Raw genomic sequence first — 15,606 nt, forward strand, 5'->3', positions numbered from 1 at the left:
AGCTTTCTATCTGCCACCTGTAAATAAACTATCACGTTACCTGAGTTGTCTCCTTCTGTAACACTGACAAACTGGTTTTATGCAGTGCATGTCTTTTTCATCACGTCAGTAAACTAAAGCAGGTTATTTGTTTGTTTTCACGTTTGGGTACGAGAATTTGGCATCAGTTATAAGCCTAAATGTACCTATCAAACTGGCCCTAAATTCTTACAATGTTGTATTTTTGCAAGTGCATTTGAGACAAATGATAACCAACAGTCCGAAAAGGAGTTAACGAGAACAATTAAGCAGACAATAATATTGATGGTGTTAAAATGATAGTTTGTACAAATAAAATACAAAACTATTACCCTATCTTCTTTTGTTTTCCACAACAACAAAAAAATATTTAAATATATATTTAAATAAATCAAGCAGATTTTAAATGGCATAAGGGAAAGTAAAATAATTTTCATTTGTGGGTGAACTAGTCTTTAATAACATTTACTCATTTTTTCTCATACATTAAATATGCAAACTTACATATAGAGACTGTATTTGCAGATGATCAGCAGTAATTTATATAAACACATACAAAAACAATATCTTTCTATTTTTATCCCTAAACATGGTACAGAATGATTTTTTTGAATGTACTGTATGTTTGCAGCATTTCAAGTAGGCTAATAGCATGAACTAACTTAATGTGAAGTCATCAGAATCAGTACTGACACCACATCTTGTTATCCGAGAGAAGTGTTACATTTCAAAAACTTTTTACCATCTTTGACAAAAAGCCACTGAAAGAAAATATAGTGTCCAAAGAGAAAATGGTGTCAAGACCCAGTGATGTGATGTGCATTAATTCCATTGGCAGCTCTTTCAGAACTCTTAGAGAACTGAAATTAATATGTTCTAAAAGAAAAAATGAAAGTTTTTCAGTCAGTTTCACTTCTGCTCCTCTGCTTTCGGCCCTCTTTAACTTCATTACAGCATCTTTGATGTTCATCCTGAGTTGGTCTATAACAATACATTTTACTTGGAAGTGTTTTGCGAGCAAAGTCTTGCCTTCTGCTTTCTGCTCTTGGCTTGATAATTCCACATATCTTAGAATCTGCATCAGATGTGACTTGTATGAATCTATTTCTTTGTCAGCTTTTTCCAGATCAGCCAATGCTTGAGTAAGATAGCCAGCATCTTTCTTCATAATAGTGGCCAGTGCACGATTATAGCGAGGAATAATCTCTCCAGATGCACCGTCCTCCAAAGCTTTGCTGTACATCTCAATGCTCTCCGCAAGTCGTCCCTTCTCACGGAGATTGTTTCCAGACCTGATATAATAGTAGACCATTGAGGATGGGGACTGTTTGCTCATAAGTTTCAGCTGTGCAGTCAACAAGGCCACTTCCAGCTGTTCCCTCAGTGTCTCTATCTGCTTTTCTTCATTGAAATGCATCAGGAGCCACAAACCCCAGCACTCTTGAAGACAGGACACAGTTACATCACGCTGATCTGAGAAAACACTCTCTTCATAAATCTTGTCTAAAACATCAAGGTAGGAAGAAAAAAGCTCTTCTTCTTTTATGATTTTTTCAATGTCTTTCTTAAGGAACCGTGAGAGTCTGAGCTGGACCTCGTTGTTTCTGGCATCTTTTGCTTCTTCTAGATTACTCTCCTTAAATGGGAATGAATTTATGGTTAAAAGGCCTGTGAGAGAAGAGATCATCGCCTCATGATTTTGAGAGCTATGATTTTTCAGGTAGTGATTAACAGTGTCCTCAAATATTTTTCCTGTGACACAAGGTGACATTTGTTTTATTAAACACAGAGGACCGAATAAGCTGATGACAGATGCGGTCAGGCTCATCACTAGTTTCAGAGAGTCAGAGAAATGACTGGTGCATGTGATGAGTTGAGCGGATCCTGGACTCCCTTGGCGAGCCGTTCGTCCAAAGGCTTGCTGTTCAACACGGACATTCAGAGGTAAGAAGGTTTGCACCACGAACAGACCTCCTGCCTCATTTACACTTTCACTGACCTTTAGGTCCGTACCTCGGCCTGCTAGATTAGTTGCAACAATGACGTCTCCTGCTTGTAGTTCTTCATCTACAATTTTTGAGTTGTCCATGTTGTTATTTACATAGAGTTTTAGTTTGTGTTTTGAGATGGTGTTTGCAAGGGTGCTGTGAAACATTTTGGCACGATTGATTGTTTCACAGATGACGAGAGCTGCTCGTGGACCTCGATAGACTGTAGAAGTCACTTGATGCTGAACAACATTACAGACGGTCCTGATCCACTCGTCTTCTTCAGCTAACACCATGCCTTCCAGCTCATAAAGTTTCCTTCGTCTAAATGGGGGAATCTTACAGGTCTCAATGCCTTCATAGACCTTCTTTAGTATCTCAAGCTCTGTTTGATCCCCCAAAGTTCCTGTGATCCCATAGATCTGGTTTCTGTATTTCTTAAATAAGCCCAAATTTGATATGAAGTTTGCTATTAGAGTCATGTTGGACAGTTTAGTTTGGTGTTTCATCTCCAGGAACTGCTGAAGTCCGTCCCCCCAACTCATGTTGTTCTGCACAACACCAGTGGAACTGTAATCCACAGGAGCGACTCCATCTCCATGAAGGACGTATTCATGGCCCAGAGACATTTTTTGGGCTTTCAGAGCATTTCCAATCCAAGTTTGTATCTTTCCATTGATAAGGTCTTGACGGCCTGCGATACAAGATTCATGTACTTTGGCTGATTCAGACTGATATCCCTTTTTAATCGTTTTACCCAGTGACTTAACCAGTGAGTCTTCCTCATAGTACACTAAACGACACTGTCCACATCCCATGAGAAGAAGTGATATTTCTTTTCTATTATTTTTACTTGTGGAATCAATCTCATTCAGTTTCTGTAAATTTCCGTCATGACCCTCTTGGTAAAGTTTAAAGAAATACTCAGGCAAATTTCGCACAAACATGGTTAAAAACCCCACAATTTGCACAACACTTGTGTTGTCTGGTTCTTTTAGAGCATTTGTCATGTTTTCTTGAATTCCCTTTGAAAGGTTTATAGGCATAATTCCTGTGTCCACAGCAATCTGCATAATACTAAGTGGATCGACATCTTTATTTTCTTGCATGATTTCAGACAGAAACTCAGAGAAGAGCTGAATGGGCCCTAAAATCTCTCCAGTCTCTAAACGCTTCAGTTGATTGACGACAAACCAAATTTTAGCCAGTATTACATTGAGCGATTCCATAAGAGGAATCTCACTGCTCAGATACACCACTTCATGACCTTTGTCCAGCATTAAAGAATCCACCTCATCCACTATAACACACTGAAACTCTCTCTTAGGTCTCACATCTTGTCTAAGGACACGCTGTCTCAGGAAATCACCTGCAAAACTGACAGCGGTACCGTAGACCACCTGACATTCATAGCACTTCTTCAGCTCTTTTTCTTCTGATTTGTCGGTGTTGACGTTAACAGTGATACCTAGTTCTGTATAAAATGGAGTCCATTCTTCAGCGTCTCTTTCAGCAAGAATAGGAGAACTGGAGATGATATCAGGGGTTTTTCCCTTCATGACCTGATATGCTGCAAACATTGCCACGATGCACGACTTTCCTTCTCCTGTTAAAACCTGAACGAGCCGACTTGATTCAGAAAGGACGAGAATGCACCAGCTCACCATCTGAGTCACTCGAGGTGTTATTTTCTTCTTGCTCTTCTTTTGCACTGCTTTGCAGATCTTGAACAAAAGTTGCTCTATTCCTGTTAGATGTGGAGCTGTAGAAGCTGATAGACATTTGGACACAGAGGTCACAATATCTTGCACTTGTGCCATTATTTTTTCATTGATATTTCCTTGTTTTTGAATTTCCTCCACAACATCTTTCAGTGTTTTCTCTGTTTTATCAGTGTTTTTGATCTCATTAATTTTGGCCTCAACATTATTCACAATCTTACTGTCATTCGCTGTCAAATCCGACACACTTATTTTGTGAATCTCAACTTGATGAAGGATTCTCATCATCCATGTGTGAAAATGTTCATTTCTGCCATTATATTGCTCCACTAGGGCATTAAACAACTTAACCACATCATCTTTTCCCCATTGTCCGTTCTTTAGCAGGGAAATCAGTCTTGATGACAGCAGGTTTCCTGATGCCTCCATTTTCAAAACTCTGTGAATTCAGAGGGATATTTTTCACGATGCAGCATCACTGTCTGTAGTATAAAGAAATTCACACAGAAGATAAATAAACTTCTGCTAATCTAACATTCATATGAAAAACAATATATTATAATGGTAACACTTTACAAAAAGGTTCATTAGTTAACATTAGTTAACTACCTTAGTTAACATGAACTACACTCAAAAAAATGCTGGGTTGTTTCTGTAAACAAATTGTTGATTTGATTGTGCTGGGTCAAAATGCTGGGTTGTTTGGGGTACTGTAAACACATTATTGGGTTGCTCATGCTGGGTCAAATGAGTTGTAAGGGGGTTATTCACAAATAAACAGCTGGTTGGGTTATTTTGACCCAGCAACTGGTTTATTCTTTGCGGAACTTTCTGGATCTTCACCTCAGACTCGAGGAGCACGCCACACGGGAGCAGGCAGTGTTTTATGGTAAGTTAATAATGTTTTCCTATATTTTTAAAATGTTGTGGTAACAGCAAGCTAATTTCACTGTTACAGTGAAGTCTTTGATATGGAGGTGTGAGGGGTAACGTATTTATTCTGTGAAACCTTAAATAGCCACAGCTAGCCGGTTAGATTTTTTGACAAAATGCTGCATCGTTAAATCCTTAATTGTAAACCAGCTAGGCCTATATCAGCAGCCTTTTTGAAATATGCAGTTTAAATTGTAAATTCATCACGTAATTATCGAATTCATTGTGGACGTTGTGTATTTAAAAGTGAGGAAAGCGTTTTGAATGAAATCCATACAAGTGCAGTATGTTTTTAGTCCCTCACAGGGCTCGCATGTAAAATCTGCGGGAAATTAGTCTCGAGGCTAATGTAGCTAGTGAGTTGTGTGTGGAAAGTCGGCTGGCATATTGTAGAAATACTCGTTAGAAGAAGCGACTGGGGTAGGTTCCAGCATAGTCTCCTCCTGCATGTGTCTTCTGTAATGTCTGTCGGAACCAGGGTCGTTCAGAATTTTTTTTACTGAGGAATAACATCACAGTAGGCTACGCGCCGTCACATTGTGATCTGGTTAGTAGTGTAAAGGAATTTCCGCCTGGATTATTGTCAATGGACAGGCGCCAGTTTTGAGAAGAAAATTATTAAGAATGATCATCAATATTTAAAACTTTAAAAATGTAGACTTACATGATATCCTACCATGCATGTCATCTTTCATTTTATTGTGTAACATTATCTAAGCGCGGTGATCATCAGCGCTGCCGGTGCTGCCAGTCAGGAGATTAATGAGCAGCTTTGTTGGTTTGTGAGTTTTAATGTTAAAGACACTATCAACATTACAGTAATATTTGGACTTTTATTGCCTAAATGTTGACAATATTAGTCCAAAGTACTCATTTATTACTATAATTCAGTTTGCAAATACTGAATTTAAATAGACATTTTGTTTGTTTGCCACATTTAGTCATATTTGGTAATGTTTGCAATATTATTATTTTTTATACATCCACAAAAAAAGCTTAACTTGCATGTTAGTTATATTGCAACACTCTAAGTGATTGTGTGTAATCAACAGGTGGGGACCAACATGATTGAATATTCACAAAATGAGATGACTGGAGCATTGCTGCATATTCTGTGCCTCAAGGATGAGACGAGGGGGACATGTCAGACCTTTGCCATTGTTCCAGTCCACGCCATCGAGACCGAGTCTTTGCTGGAGGCTGTTCATCTTTGTTTCAAAGCTATTTATTTATTTTTGACGTTAAATACACAAAGCAGGAAACAAATTGAAATTAACTATATCCCTTCGTCTTTACCTCAATCAAGACTGGGTGATAAAACTAGTACACAGTTAAAAGAGGGGAGTCCCATAGTCGAAACAACCATTAAGCTGTGGTGGGACACTGTTAAAAAATTCAAATTCGAAGGTGAATGTAAATCCTTGATATGGCCCTCTTTCTCTCCCAATTTTAGAAGTGGTCATTTGGACAGTACATTTAGAAAGTGGATTGATAAGGGTATCACTGCTGTGTGTTTGCTAACCAAAGGATTGGTATTTAAATCATTTGAGGAAGTGAAGAGGGAATTTGGCCTGAACAACTCCGATCTGTTTAGGTACCTCCAGTTACGGCACTTTTATGATACAGAGATAAGGCCACACCTCTCACAGGAGGGCTGTGAACTGGTAGATTTGGTGTCGGGAGCATACCAGAAATCACCCTCAAAAATCGTATCTAGACTGTATAATTGTCTGCAAAACTGTAATGGTACTGATTCACTGTATATAAAACAAAAGTGGGAATCGGAACTACAAATCAAGGTGTCAGAGGATGAGTGGCATTCTATTTGCCTATTTCAACACACTTCCACCAGTTCAAGACAATGGAGGGAATTTGGTTGGAAGAACATAATTAGATTTTTCATTACACCTCGTATCAAAAGCATGCAACTCAAGACCCCCCAGGAATGCTGGAGACTCTGTGGCAGTATGAATGCCAGTCATTCTCATGTATTTTGGACTTGTCCCAAAGTCAGACCCTTCTGGGAAATCATTGCGACAGTAATAAGGGTTGTATTGGGCTACGCGTTTCCCACAGACTTTCAATCTATGTACTTTGGTTTACTTTCCAATTCAGTTATACGAACTGAGGATTTGTATCTCTACAAAGTTATGTTGATGGCCAGCAAAAAAACTATTACAAGGAACTGGTTGAAAAGTCTCACTTTAACATTGGCACAATGGAAAGAGATAATGGAAGAAATCTACACAATGGAAAAAATCACCCACTTTATAAGGCTGAAATCAGCTCAATTTGAGCTGAGATGGAAGAAATGGTCAATCTATAAGTCCCAAATGTGAAAGGGAATCTTTGTAACATATCACCCTGCTGTTCTGTTTTGTTTTGTTTTGTTTTGTCATGTCATGTTTGTTATAATTTGAAAATTGTATAAATAAAGAGTTTAAAAAAAATACACAAAGCAGTGTTTCCCCGCCTGGGAGTGTATCCAGCATGCCTTGTATCAAATTAATGGAAAAGAGTCCTCCTCTGTAAAATTTGATGCAAAAATGCAATATCATATACATAACTATGTTTTCAGTGGTGTATAAAGACCTTACTTAATGAACGTTATGTTTTTATTACCTTAGAAGTATACATTGTATAATTGTATACAAAAAATATTAAAGACATATATTAAAAAAGTTTAAACAAGATTTAAATCAAATTTACAGTGGCCTCTCTGGTTTACTGTATTACAGAGACAATAATTATTTTACATTCGTAATATAACAAATATTTGTTACTAATTTTATTAAGGCAATGAGACATGAAATAACCCTGCATATAAGTAGGACTTAACCCAGCAAGAGGGTTAATTCCACCCACTGGTTGGGTCAAATGAATGACCCAAAAATATAGTAAAACACAACACTTGGGTCTAACCAACCTAGAGCGTGTTCTGTCCAATAGTGACCCAGCGGTGTGGTTAAGGTTGGGTTATTTTTTAACCCTGCAGTTTTTAGAGTGTAAGAATGAACAATATTTCTTCAACATTTATTAATCTTAGTTAATATTAATTTCAACATTTACTAATATGTTATTAAAATCAAAGGTTGTATTTGTTAACATTAGTTAATGCACTGTGAAATAACATGAACAAACAATGAACCGCTGAATTTCTATTAACTAACATTAACAAAGATTAATAAATACTGTAACAAATGTATTGCTCATTGTTAGTTCATGTTAGTTATAGTTAATATGTTAACTAATGTTAACTAATTAACCTTATTGTAAAGTGCTACCAATATAATAAAAAAATAATGTTTTGCTTATTTTAAAAGTGCAATCAAAGAGTTGTATTCAGACTCTTTCCTTTAAGAGAGCATTCATTTATAATACTTACACCATTCGAGACCATATTGTTGTAGAGTTGTCACAGCAAATGTCTTGAGTCATTTGTGAAAAGATTGAAGTGAGTTGCATTATATATTGATAAGAAGAGGATGTCTCTCCTGCTGTGGAATTTACAGGAATATTAATCGTCTCTAGTTTGTCACATGATTTAAAGGAACATGAGTTGCATGCCTTTATTTGTGTTAAGAAGGCACGCTTGATGCTAATCTGTAGAATCATGCACAGCTGACTGTTAGTCAACTAAACAAATTATTTTGAACTTTTGGATGCAAAACTTGTACATTACATGAAGGAATGTATGTCATCAGCTTTTTATTTATTATATATTGTTTAACCTTCTCAGTTTATTCACACACAGACACTGTGACACATATCCTGATGATGTTACCTCAGTGTGTTGTTTCACTTTCAGTGTTGGTAAGTACCTAAAATACCAAATGGTGTTTGTACAATAGAAACATGTGGTGACGTGTTCCTTCACCGACTGGTTTGGCTGCCATGATTACATTGCAAGTTTCATTTCCACGGTTTCTTTGTCCGACATTCTTCTTTTATCAGCCTGCATGTTTTTTTTTAATAATAATACACTTTTATTAAATAGAACTGTTGGTCTACTGCTGGAACAAGTGTTCAAGGAGTTTTAGGACACATTTACATGACAACAATGTACTAAATACGGAAGTTTCATGTGCAACTATGTCAAAATGATCCCCGTATACATGGAATCATGAAAACAACTAAAAAGACTGCATTAAGCTTGCCAGGTTAGGAGATGGCAACTTTGTAAAGAAACATTTCACATGGTTTGCTAAAGGTGACTGCTTCCACACACTTGCTCCTCTCGGTGTCAGCAAAGCTGTACTCTGGCAATGTGAGCTTGAGAAATCGCTCACTCGTCAGCACATAAGTATACCCGCAGGAGAGAGACTGAATGAGGTTTGAAGAGAGAAGTGGCTTCCCTCAGTGCGCTGGAGCGATAGATGGGACCCATATCCCAATTTTATCCCCCAGAGACAGCGCATTATACTACTACAATAGGAAAGGCTGGCACTCCATCCCACTACAAGCAGTTGTCGATTATTGAGGCAGGTAAGATTGGAACCATTTGTTAATAAAACATAAAATGTTACTCTAGAATTTTTGTTATCAACTGCATGTTGTCAAGTATAGTGACCAGCATTATTTTATGGCGCTTTCCATAATTGATGCACTTTACATTTATTAAACTGAACTGAATCAACACTTAACTGAATTGAGCCGAATGACAACATTGTCTTTTTAGAGCTGATTTGCAGCAGAATTAATGCATAATTTATCATTATTTTATAATGATCTTTATAACCATTACTGTGCATCACTGTAAAGCTGCTTTGAAACAATCTGTATTTTTATAAAGTGCTATTTAAATGAAGAGGAGTTCACAAACATAAACATTGGATGGCCAGGCAGCGTACATGACGCGCTGTGATATTTGATCTTGCAGAACGTGGAGAGCTTTTCCCAGCTGTAAGTCTTATGCATTTTACTCAGTATTTGGGAATTCAATTATATAGCATAGTCAGCAAAAGCTGCACAGTTGTGATTTATTCTAACAGTAGCCTGTCTTTTTTCTTTTTATATTTTTAAGGTGAAAAAAAAAAAAAAAACATATCAGGAACAGCTGCACCCTTACTGTTACTGGGTGATCCTGCTTACCCATTGAGGAGTTGGCTCATTAAGCCTTACCATGACAATGGAAACCTAACAAGGGCACAGAAGTACTTCAACCAGAGGCTCAGCAAGGCACAAGTATCTGTTGAGTGTGCATTTGGCAGGCTAAAAGGAAGGTGGAGGTGGTTTGCAACGTTCTCCAGATGTACATTGTGACTGCTTGCTGTGTTCTTCACAACATTTGTTAGATACAAGGAGACAGGTTTGAAAATGAGTGTGTAGCGACTGAGACAAATCAGACACAATTATTTGTTATATGTAACAAATAATCTCTAAAACTCACTCTGGATATATGGTCCCATTCCCCCAACAAAGGCAAGAAGGGTCTTGGTAACCATGACTACGATCAGATAAGTTGGTTTTATTACTGTTAAAAATGTGGTCATGTGGTCAAGACAGAGACCATAGGGAAGACAGAAACAGACTTTAAAGGTCCCGTTGCATGCGATTCCATGTTTCAAAGTTTAGTTAGTGTGTAATGTTGTTGTTAGAGTATAAATAATATCTGTAAAATTATAACGCTCAAAGTTCAATGCCAAGCGAGATATTTTATTTAACAGAAGTTGACTACAAAAAACGTCTGGATTGGACTACACCCCTCTACTTCCTTCATTAGTGACATCACCAGAACCGTGTTTAGACTAAGCTCCGCCCACAGAACCACAGGCGTATTGATGGCGAAATGTCAACAGACGGTTGATGTTTATCTATAATCGGATACCGCAAAAGTTTAATTCGAAGTTGTTAGTTTGCTCTGTCCATTTCACCACGGACTGTTTTTCTAACCTGGGATAATATCAAGCACAGGCTTCTCTCAGCGTTTCATACTGACGAAGGGGACAATTTGAATTATATTCCAGCAAGCGGTAAGTAGTGATTTACTATGGAAGTAGCGATCAACTTCACATCGTTTCTCTTAGTAGGATGAAAATAATCTTACTTAAACTGTGATTAATATACAGAAAGCGATCAAAGAACAATCCCTTTCCAATCGTCCAAGCTGTCAATCAATCACACAGCGCGAGTTTATCTGGACACTTGCCAAAACTCGTTATGAAATAAATGACGCTGTTACACTGCACAACGAAGCTCTTACTGTATTTATATGCCTCATGTTTGCATTGGTGAAATCATTAGTGAGTGAAGAAACTGCGTTGCAATGATAAGATCTTTTTTCACGGGATCAACAGACTGTCATCTGCTCAACGCTCACTGCAATTTTTTATGTGATTGAAATAGATCTAAATACTTAAAAAACTTCTCACGATTCGTTAATCCCGATAGTTGTAATAGTAAAAACGTATAATAGCTGTAATAGTAAAAGTTTTCCAGATAGTTCCACATGTAATGCCAGATATTTCATATGCAAGCATGTCAGCCAATCACAGCAGAGGGCGTTTACACTGAAGTCTCACAGCAGACACGCCCCTTCAAACAGAGTGTTCAAACCAGGGAATGAAATCAGGCTAGGAAATATGCCTTTTATTTCTAAATTATAACAATTTTTGATCTAAAAAACATACTAACATTATAAGGGCACCCCTGGAAACATGATAAAATAATAAAAATAATCCATGGAATGGGACCTTTAAAACAGACTTTGCTACACTCATTTATAGACAAACTGATCTATAAATGAACATGCATCCCAGAAAATTATGTGAATGATTTACTGTCTTGTGTGGTGTCTTTTAATTCTATTATTTTTTTGATACTGTGTATTTTATGATAGAGCCAACGGTCAATGTAACCTCACTTATACCATGTTTGGTCTCTATAAATTGATACATCCCGCTTGGAAATTCCACCCTTCTCATTGGTCAAGCAAACCCGGAGAGGTGGGGCCTTTCTCAGGCTTTATTAGAGACAAATTCACAGTGACTCCCTCTCTTCTTTTTCTGGCCTTCACCCCGGCAGGCCGTGACCACAGCCTGCTATGCCTTCGCTCTCCCAACAGAGTCAGACTGTATTTTCTTAAATCCAACTCAGAAGAAAACTGCAACTTTACCATCACTGAATGGGCAACAATCTTCGACTTCCTCACTTCCAGCCCAGGGCCGGCAGGTCACAATCTACATGTGGTCAGCCATGTGCTCATGGAGAGAGAGAAAACCTTCAACCAAAACAGAGTCAAACAAAGTTCATCACATCTTCTTCATCCAACAGAGAAGAAAACGATTTCAATTTCCACGTTTGACACTTGTAACCCAGGTTACCAGTGGACAGAGACAAAATGCACTTCAAATTAAACAACAGAGTTAAAGTGTGAAAGCTGCTTTCAGATCAAATATAAGACTGCAAACAAATTAATTAATTATATAGAAATGGAGAAATTTAAAATATTGAATGTTATAAATATTGTCCAATAGCGTTATCTCCCTTTACATAAGCCTCCAATGAGATCGCATTTTGAATGACGTCATGGAAAATTCTGCTATCGCGGCACTTTTAGAGAGCAGCGCATTCTAGAACTTTCTTTTCTCCGTGAACCTCTGACGCGAGCAGACGCTTGTTTGCTCCGGGAGATTTGAAGCTACGATTTGAGTCGAGAACTGATGTAAGAGTTGTTTAAATGCCTCTAAATCATTTATATGATGACGATGTAGAAATAAGTAGCAGTTAAAATGAGTTGAAGTGATATGATTGTTCACGTTATGTGTTGACCGCATGTCAATGACGCAATATTAGCGCGAGTTTAAAGCTAATATAGTGTGTGTTGTGTGTGTGTGTGTGTATATATATCTCTAATGAAGGATTCAGAGAGAAGCAGTTTATGCTCAAGAATGACATTTTGAGAACGTGTATCATCTGGAACTTCCCTGGTTCTTCCGATGTACATGTAAACGAGTTCCTTGGTGAGTTAATATAGTTTCAATAATTTCAGTATTGTTCAATAAGGTTCATTAAGGATCATATTAAGTGTGTTACATCAAGTTATTGTTTATTTGTTGCAGTATTAATGGCAAATACAGCCTTAAGTGTAAAATGAAAGATGTAATTAGGCCATTTATGTGAAATTAATGCCATGAAATACAATGTGTGTGTGTTAAATAAGATGCTTACAAGCAAGTATGCAAACAAAATGTATTTATTGCACAGACAATTTATTGCATAAAGACAATTTATTGTACAGAGTCCTATAAATGGACATTATTTGCTGTGTTTTATGAGAAGTTGTGTATAATCTGAATTGATTTGTATATAGTGTCGAATGCTAATTGTTTTTTTTTTGGCCTTGTGTCTTCAAGGCCAGGTTTTTTGTTCTTCTGCTTTTGTTTCCATGTGAGTGCTGTGATGTCCAGTTGATGAGTGTGATCCATTCTGCATGTGAATCGGACGAAGTGTGAATCATTCCTGAATTGTGGATTGTCTCAGCTCTTCCTGTGTGCGTAACGGTGGGGTTGGACTGGCGAGCCGCCCGTTTAACGAATCCTTTGATTTCCCTGTTGAAAGAGAAACCGAAGCCGAAACTGAACTTGCTTGTCTTTGAACGGTAGGATTAGAAACACACATCAATTTATTCTGTTCTATCCAGGGCAGAATAGGACGACTGAATTAAGTGCCTCACGAACTTTGAGACTGAGTTGTGAGTTGAACTGATCTGTTCATTGAGAACCATCCAACTTTTGGACTTTCTGAGTATTTACGTTCAAGAGTGAACGATGTTTTGTTTTGTTTTGTTTATTTAATTTTCTATTGTTTTCCTTACGCCTGTGTGAGGTTATATGGGTCCATGTTCAACAAATTGATTAATCATTACAATCTAACAACAAAGTGAAAAGAACATCTTCAGTAAATTCAAACTTTTCTTACCTCATCCTTTTGTTTGAGTATTCACTGCTGCTGTATCATCTCTCTCCCCGGACGAACCTAATCTTTTGAGCCCACTGGTCCGTTAGTAAAGTTGACACAACATTATCACGTGTAACGGGTTACACACTCACCAAACCATCAACATCCTTTTCCAAGAACTTCAAGAATTGTTTCCACTGCAAACACAATGCAAGTATACATTTAATGAGGTGCTCTGTAACACACCATTGCGATACATCCATGAAGACGTTGTTCTGCAGGTTCGTCGTCTTCATTTTCATCTCGCTCCGGCTCCGACTCTGGCTCGAACATGTAAGGCTGGCTGGACAAGTCTTCCGTTGTTGACATTTTGTTAATAACGTGTGAATACAAAGTTTCTGTCCCGCTAGATAATCGTATCTCTGCTATCAAACTACAAAAATGGCCGAACGGGGTGGATTTGAACCTCTGCAACCTCGAGAGGGGGCGGGGTATGAAGTGTCTCAATTGTATTTAAAGAGACCGCACCAAAACGAGTTGCTCTCAGACGCACATCAGAAAAGGGGTAGAAAAGGGGCCTGTGGAGCTATAATAATGAGGAATTCAGACCCAAGCATTGCAGTTCCGCTTTATATAGACTACAAATGTATGATTTATATGTAAAAAGGAACGATTTAAAAGCATGATATGTCTCCTTTAAAACATCAACCTGCGCTCTTGACACACTTCCCACATCATTTTTCAAAAGTGTGTTAAACAGTTTAGAAGCAGATCTTCTAGAAGTGGTAAATGCTTCACTTCTCTCTGGGAGTTTTCCAAACTCCCTGAAAACTGCAGTTGTCAAGCCCCTCCTGAAAAAGAGCAATCTGGATAAGACCATATTAAGCAACTATAGGCCGATCTCAAATCTTCCTTTCATAGGCAAGATCATTGAAAAAGTTGTCTTCAATCAGCTGAACAAATTCTTATGCTCGAATGGATACTTTGACAATTTTCAATCTGGTTTCCGACCGCATCACAGCACAGAGACAGCGCTCATAAAGATAATAAACGATATTCGCTTAAATACTGATTCAGGCAAATTATCAGTGCTGGTACTACTCGACCTCAGTGCTGCATTTGACACTGTCGATCATAACATACTTCTTGACAGGCTGGAAAACTGGGTGGGGCTTTCTGGGATAGTCCTAAAATGGTTCAGGTCATACTTAGATGGGAGAGGTTATTATGTGAGTATAGGAGATCATAAGTCTGAGTGGACATCCATGACATGCGGAGTCCCTCAAGGCTCAATTCTTGCTCCACTCCTGTTCAACCTGTATATGCTCCCAATGAGCCAAATAATGAGAAAGAACCAAATTGCTTATCACAGCTATGCAGACGACACACAGATCTACTTAGCCCTATCGCCTAACGATTACAGCCCCATTGACTCCCTGTGCCAATGCATTGACGAAGTCAACAGTTGGATGTGTCAAAACTTTCTTCAGTTAAACAAAGACAAAACTGAAGTCATTGCGTTTGGAAACAAAGATGAAGTTCTCAAGGTGAACGCATACCTTCACTCTAGGGGTCAAACGACTAAAAATCAAGTCAGGAATCTTGGTGTGACACTAGAGTCAGACCTTAGTTTCAGTAGTCATGTCAAAGCAATAACTAAATCAGCATACTATCATCTCAAACATATTGCAAGAATTAAATGCTTTGTTTCCAGACAAGACTTAGAGAAACTTGTTCATGCTTTCATCACCAGCAGGGTGGATTATTGTAATGGACTCCTCACTGGCCTTCCCAAAAAGACCATAAGACAGTTGCAGCTCATACAGAACGCTGCCGCCAGGATTCTGAGCAGAACCAGAAAATATGAACATATCACACCAGTCCTCAGGTCTTTACACTGGCTCCCAGTTAAATTTAGGATTGATTTTAAAGTATTATTACTGGTATATAAATCACTCAATGGCCTAGGACCTCAATATATTGCAGATATGTTCACTGAATATAAACCCAACAGATCACTCAGATCACTAGGATCATATCAGCTAGAA

General features: G+C 38.0%; 1 protein-coding gene and 1 long non-coding RNA gene across 2 annotated transcripts; one reads left to right on the top strand and one right to left on the bottom strand.

Moving 5' to 3' along the window:
• Positions 1 to 458: 458 nt before the first annotated feature.
• LOC311080689 (protein translocase subunit SecA-like) lies at positions 459 to 8,116 on the bottom strand. Its single transcript, XM_084110778.1, has 2 exons — positions 8,046 to 8,116; positions 459 to 4,209 (listed from the first exon to the last, which is right to left on the bottom strand). Exon 2 carries the CDS (start codon positions 4,154 to 4,156, stop codon positions 746 to 748), a length of 3,411 nt encoding a protein of 1,136 aa, XP_083966904.1. The 5' UTR covers positions 4,157 to 4,209; positions 8,046 to 8,116; the 3' UTR covers positions 459 to 745.
• Positions 8,117 to 8,748: 632 nt separating this feature from the next.
• LOC311081986 lies at positions 8,749 to 9,564 on the top strand. Its single transcript, XR_014606068.1, has 2 exons — positions 8,749 to 9,145; positions 9,453 to 9,564. It is a non-coding gene; the product is annotated as an uncharacterized lncRNA (long non-coding RNA).
• Positions 9,565 to 15,606: the final 6,042 nt, after the last annotated feature.

This window comes from Abramis brama (genome assembly GCF_963993115.1).
Source record: "Abramis brama genome assembly, chromosome: 4".
In the NCBI taxonomy this organism is placed as follows: domain Eukaryota; kingdom Metazoa; phylum Chordata; class Actinopteri; order Cypriniformes; family Leuciscidae; genus Abramis; species Abramis brama.

Bases quoted from the DNA above. Each gene is read 5' to 3' on its own strand.
- LOC311080689 (XM_084110778.1), bottom strand. From the start codon at position 4,156: ATGGAGGCATCAGGAAACCTGCTGTCATCAAGACTGATTTCCCTGCTA.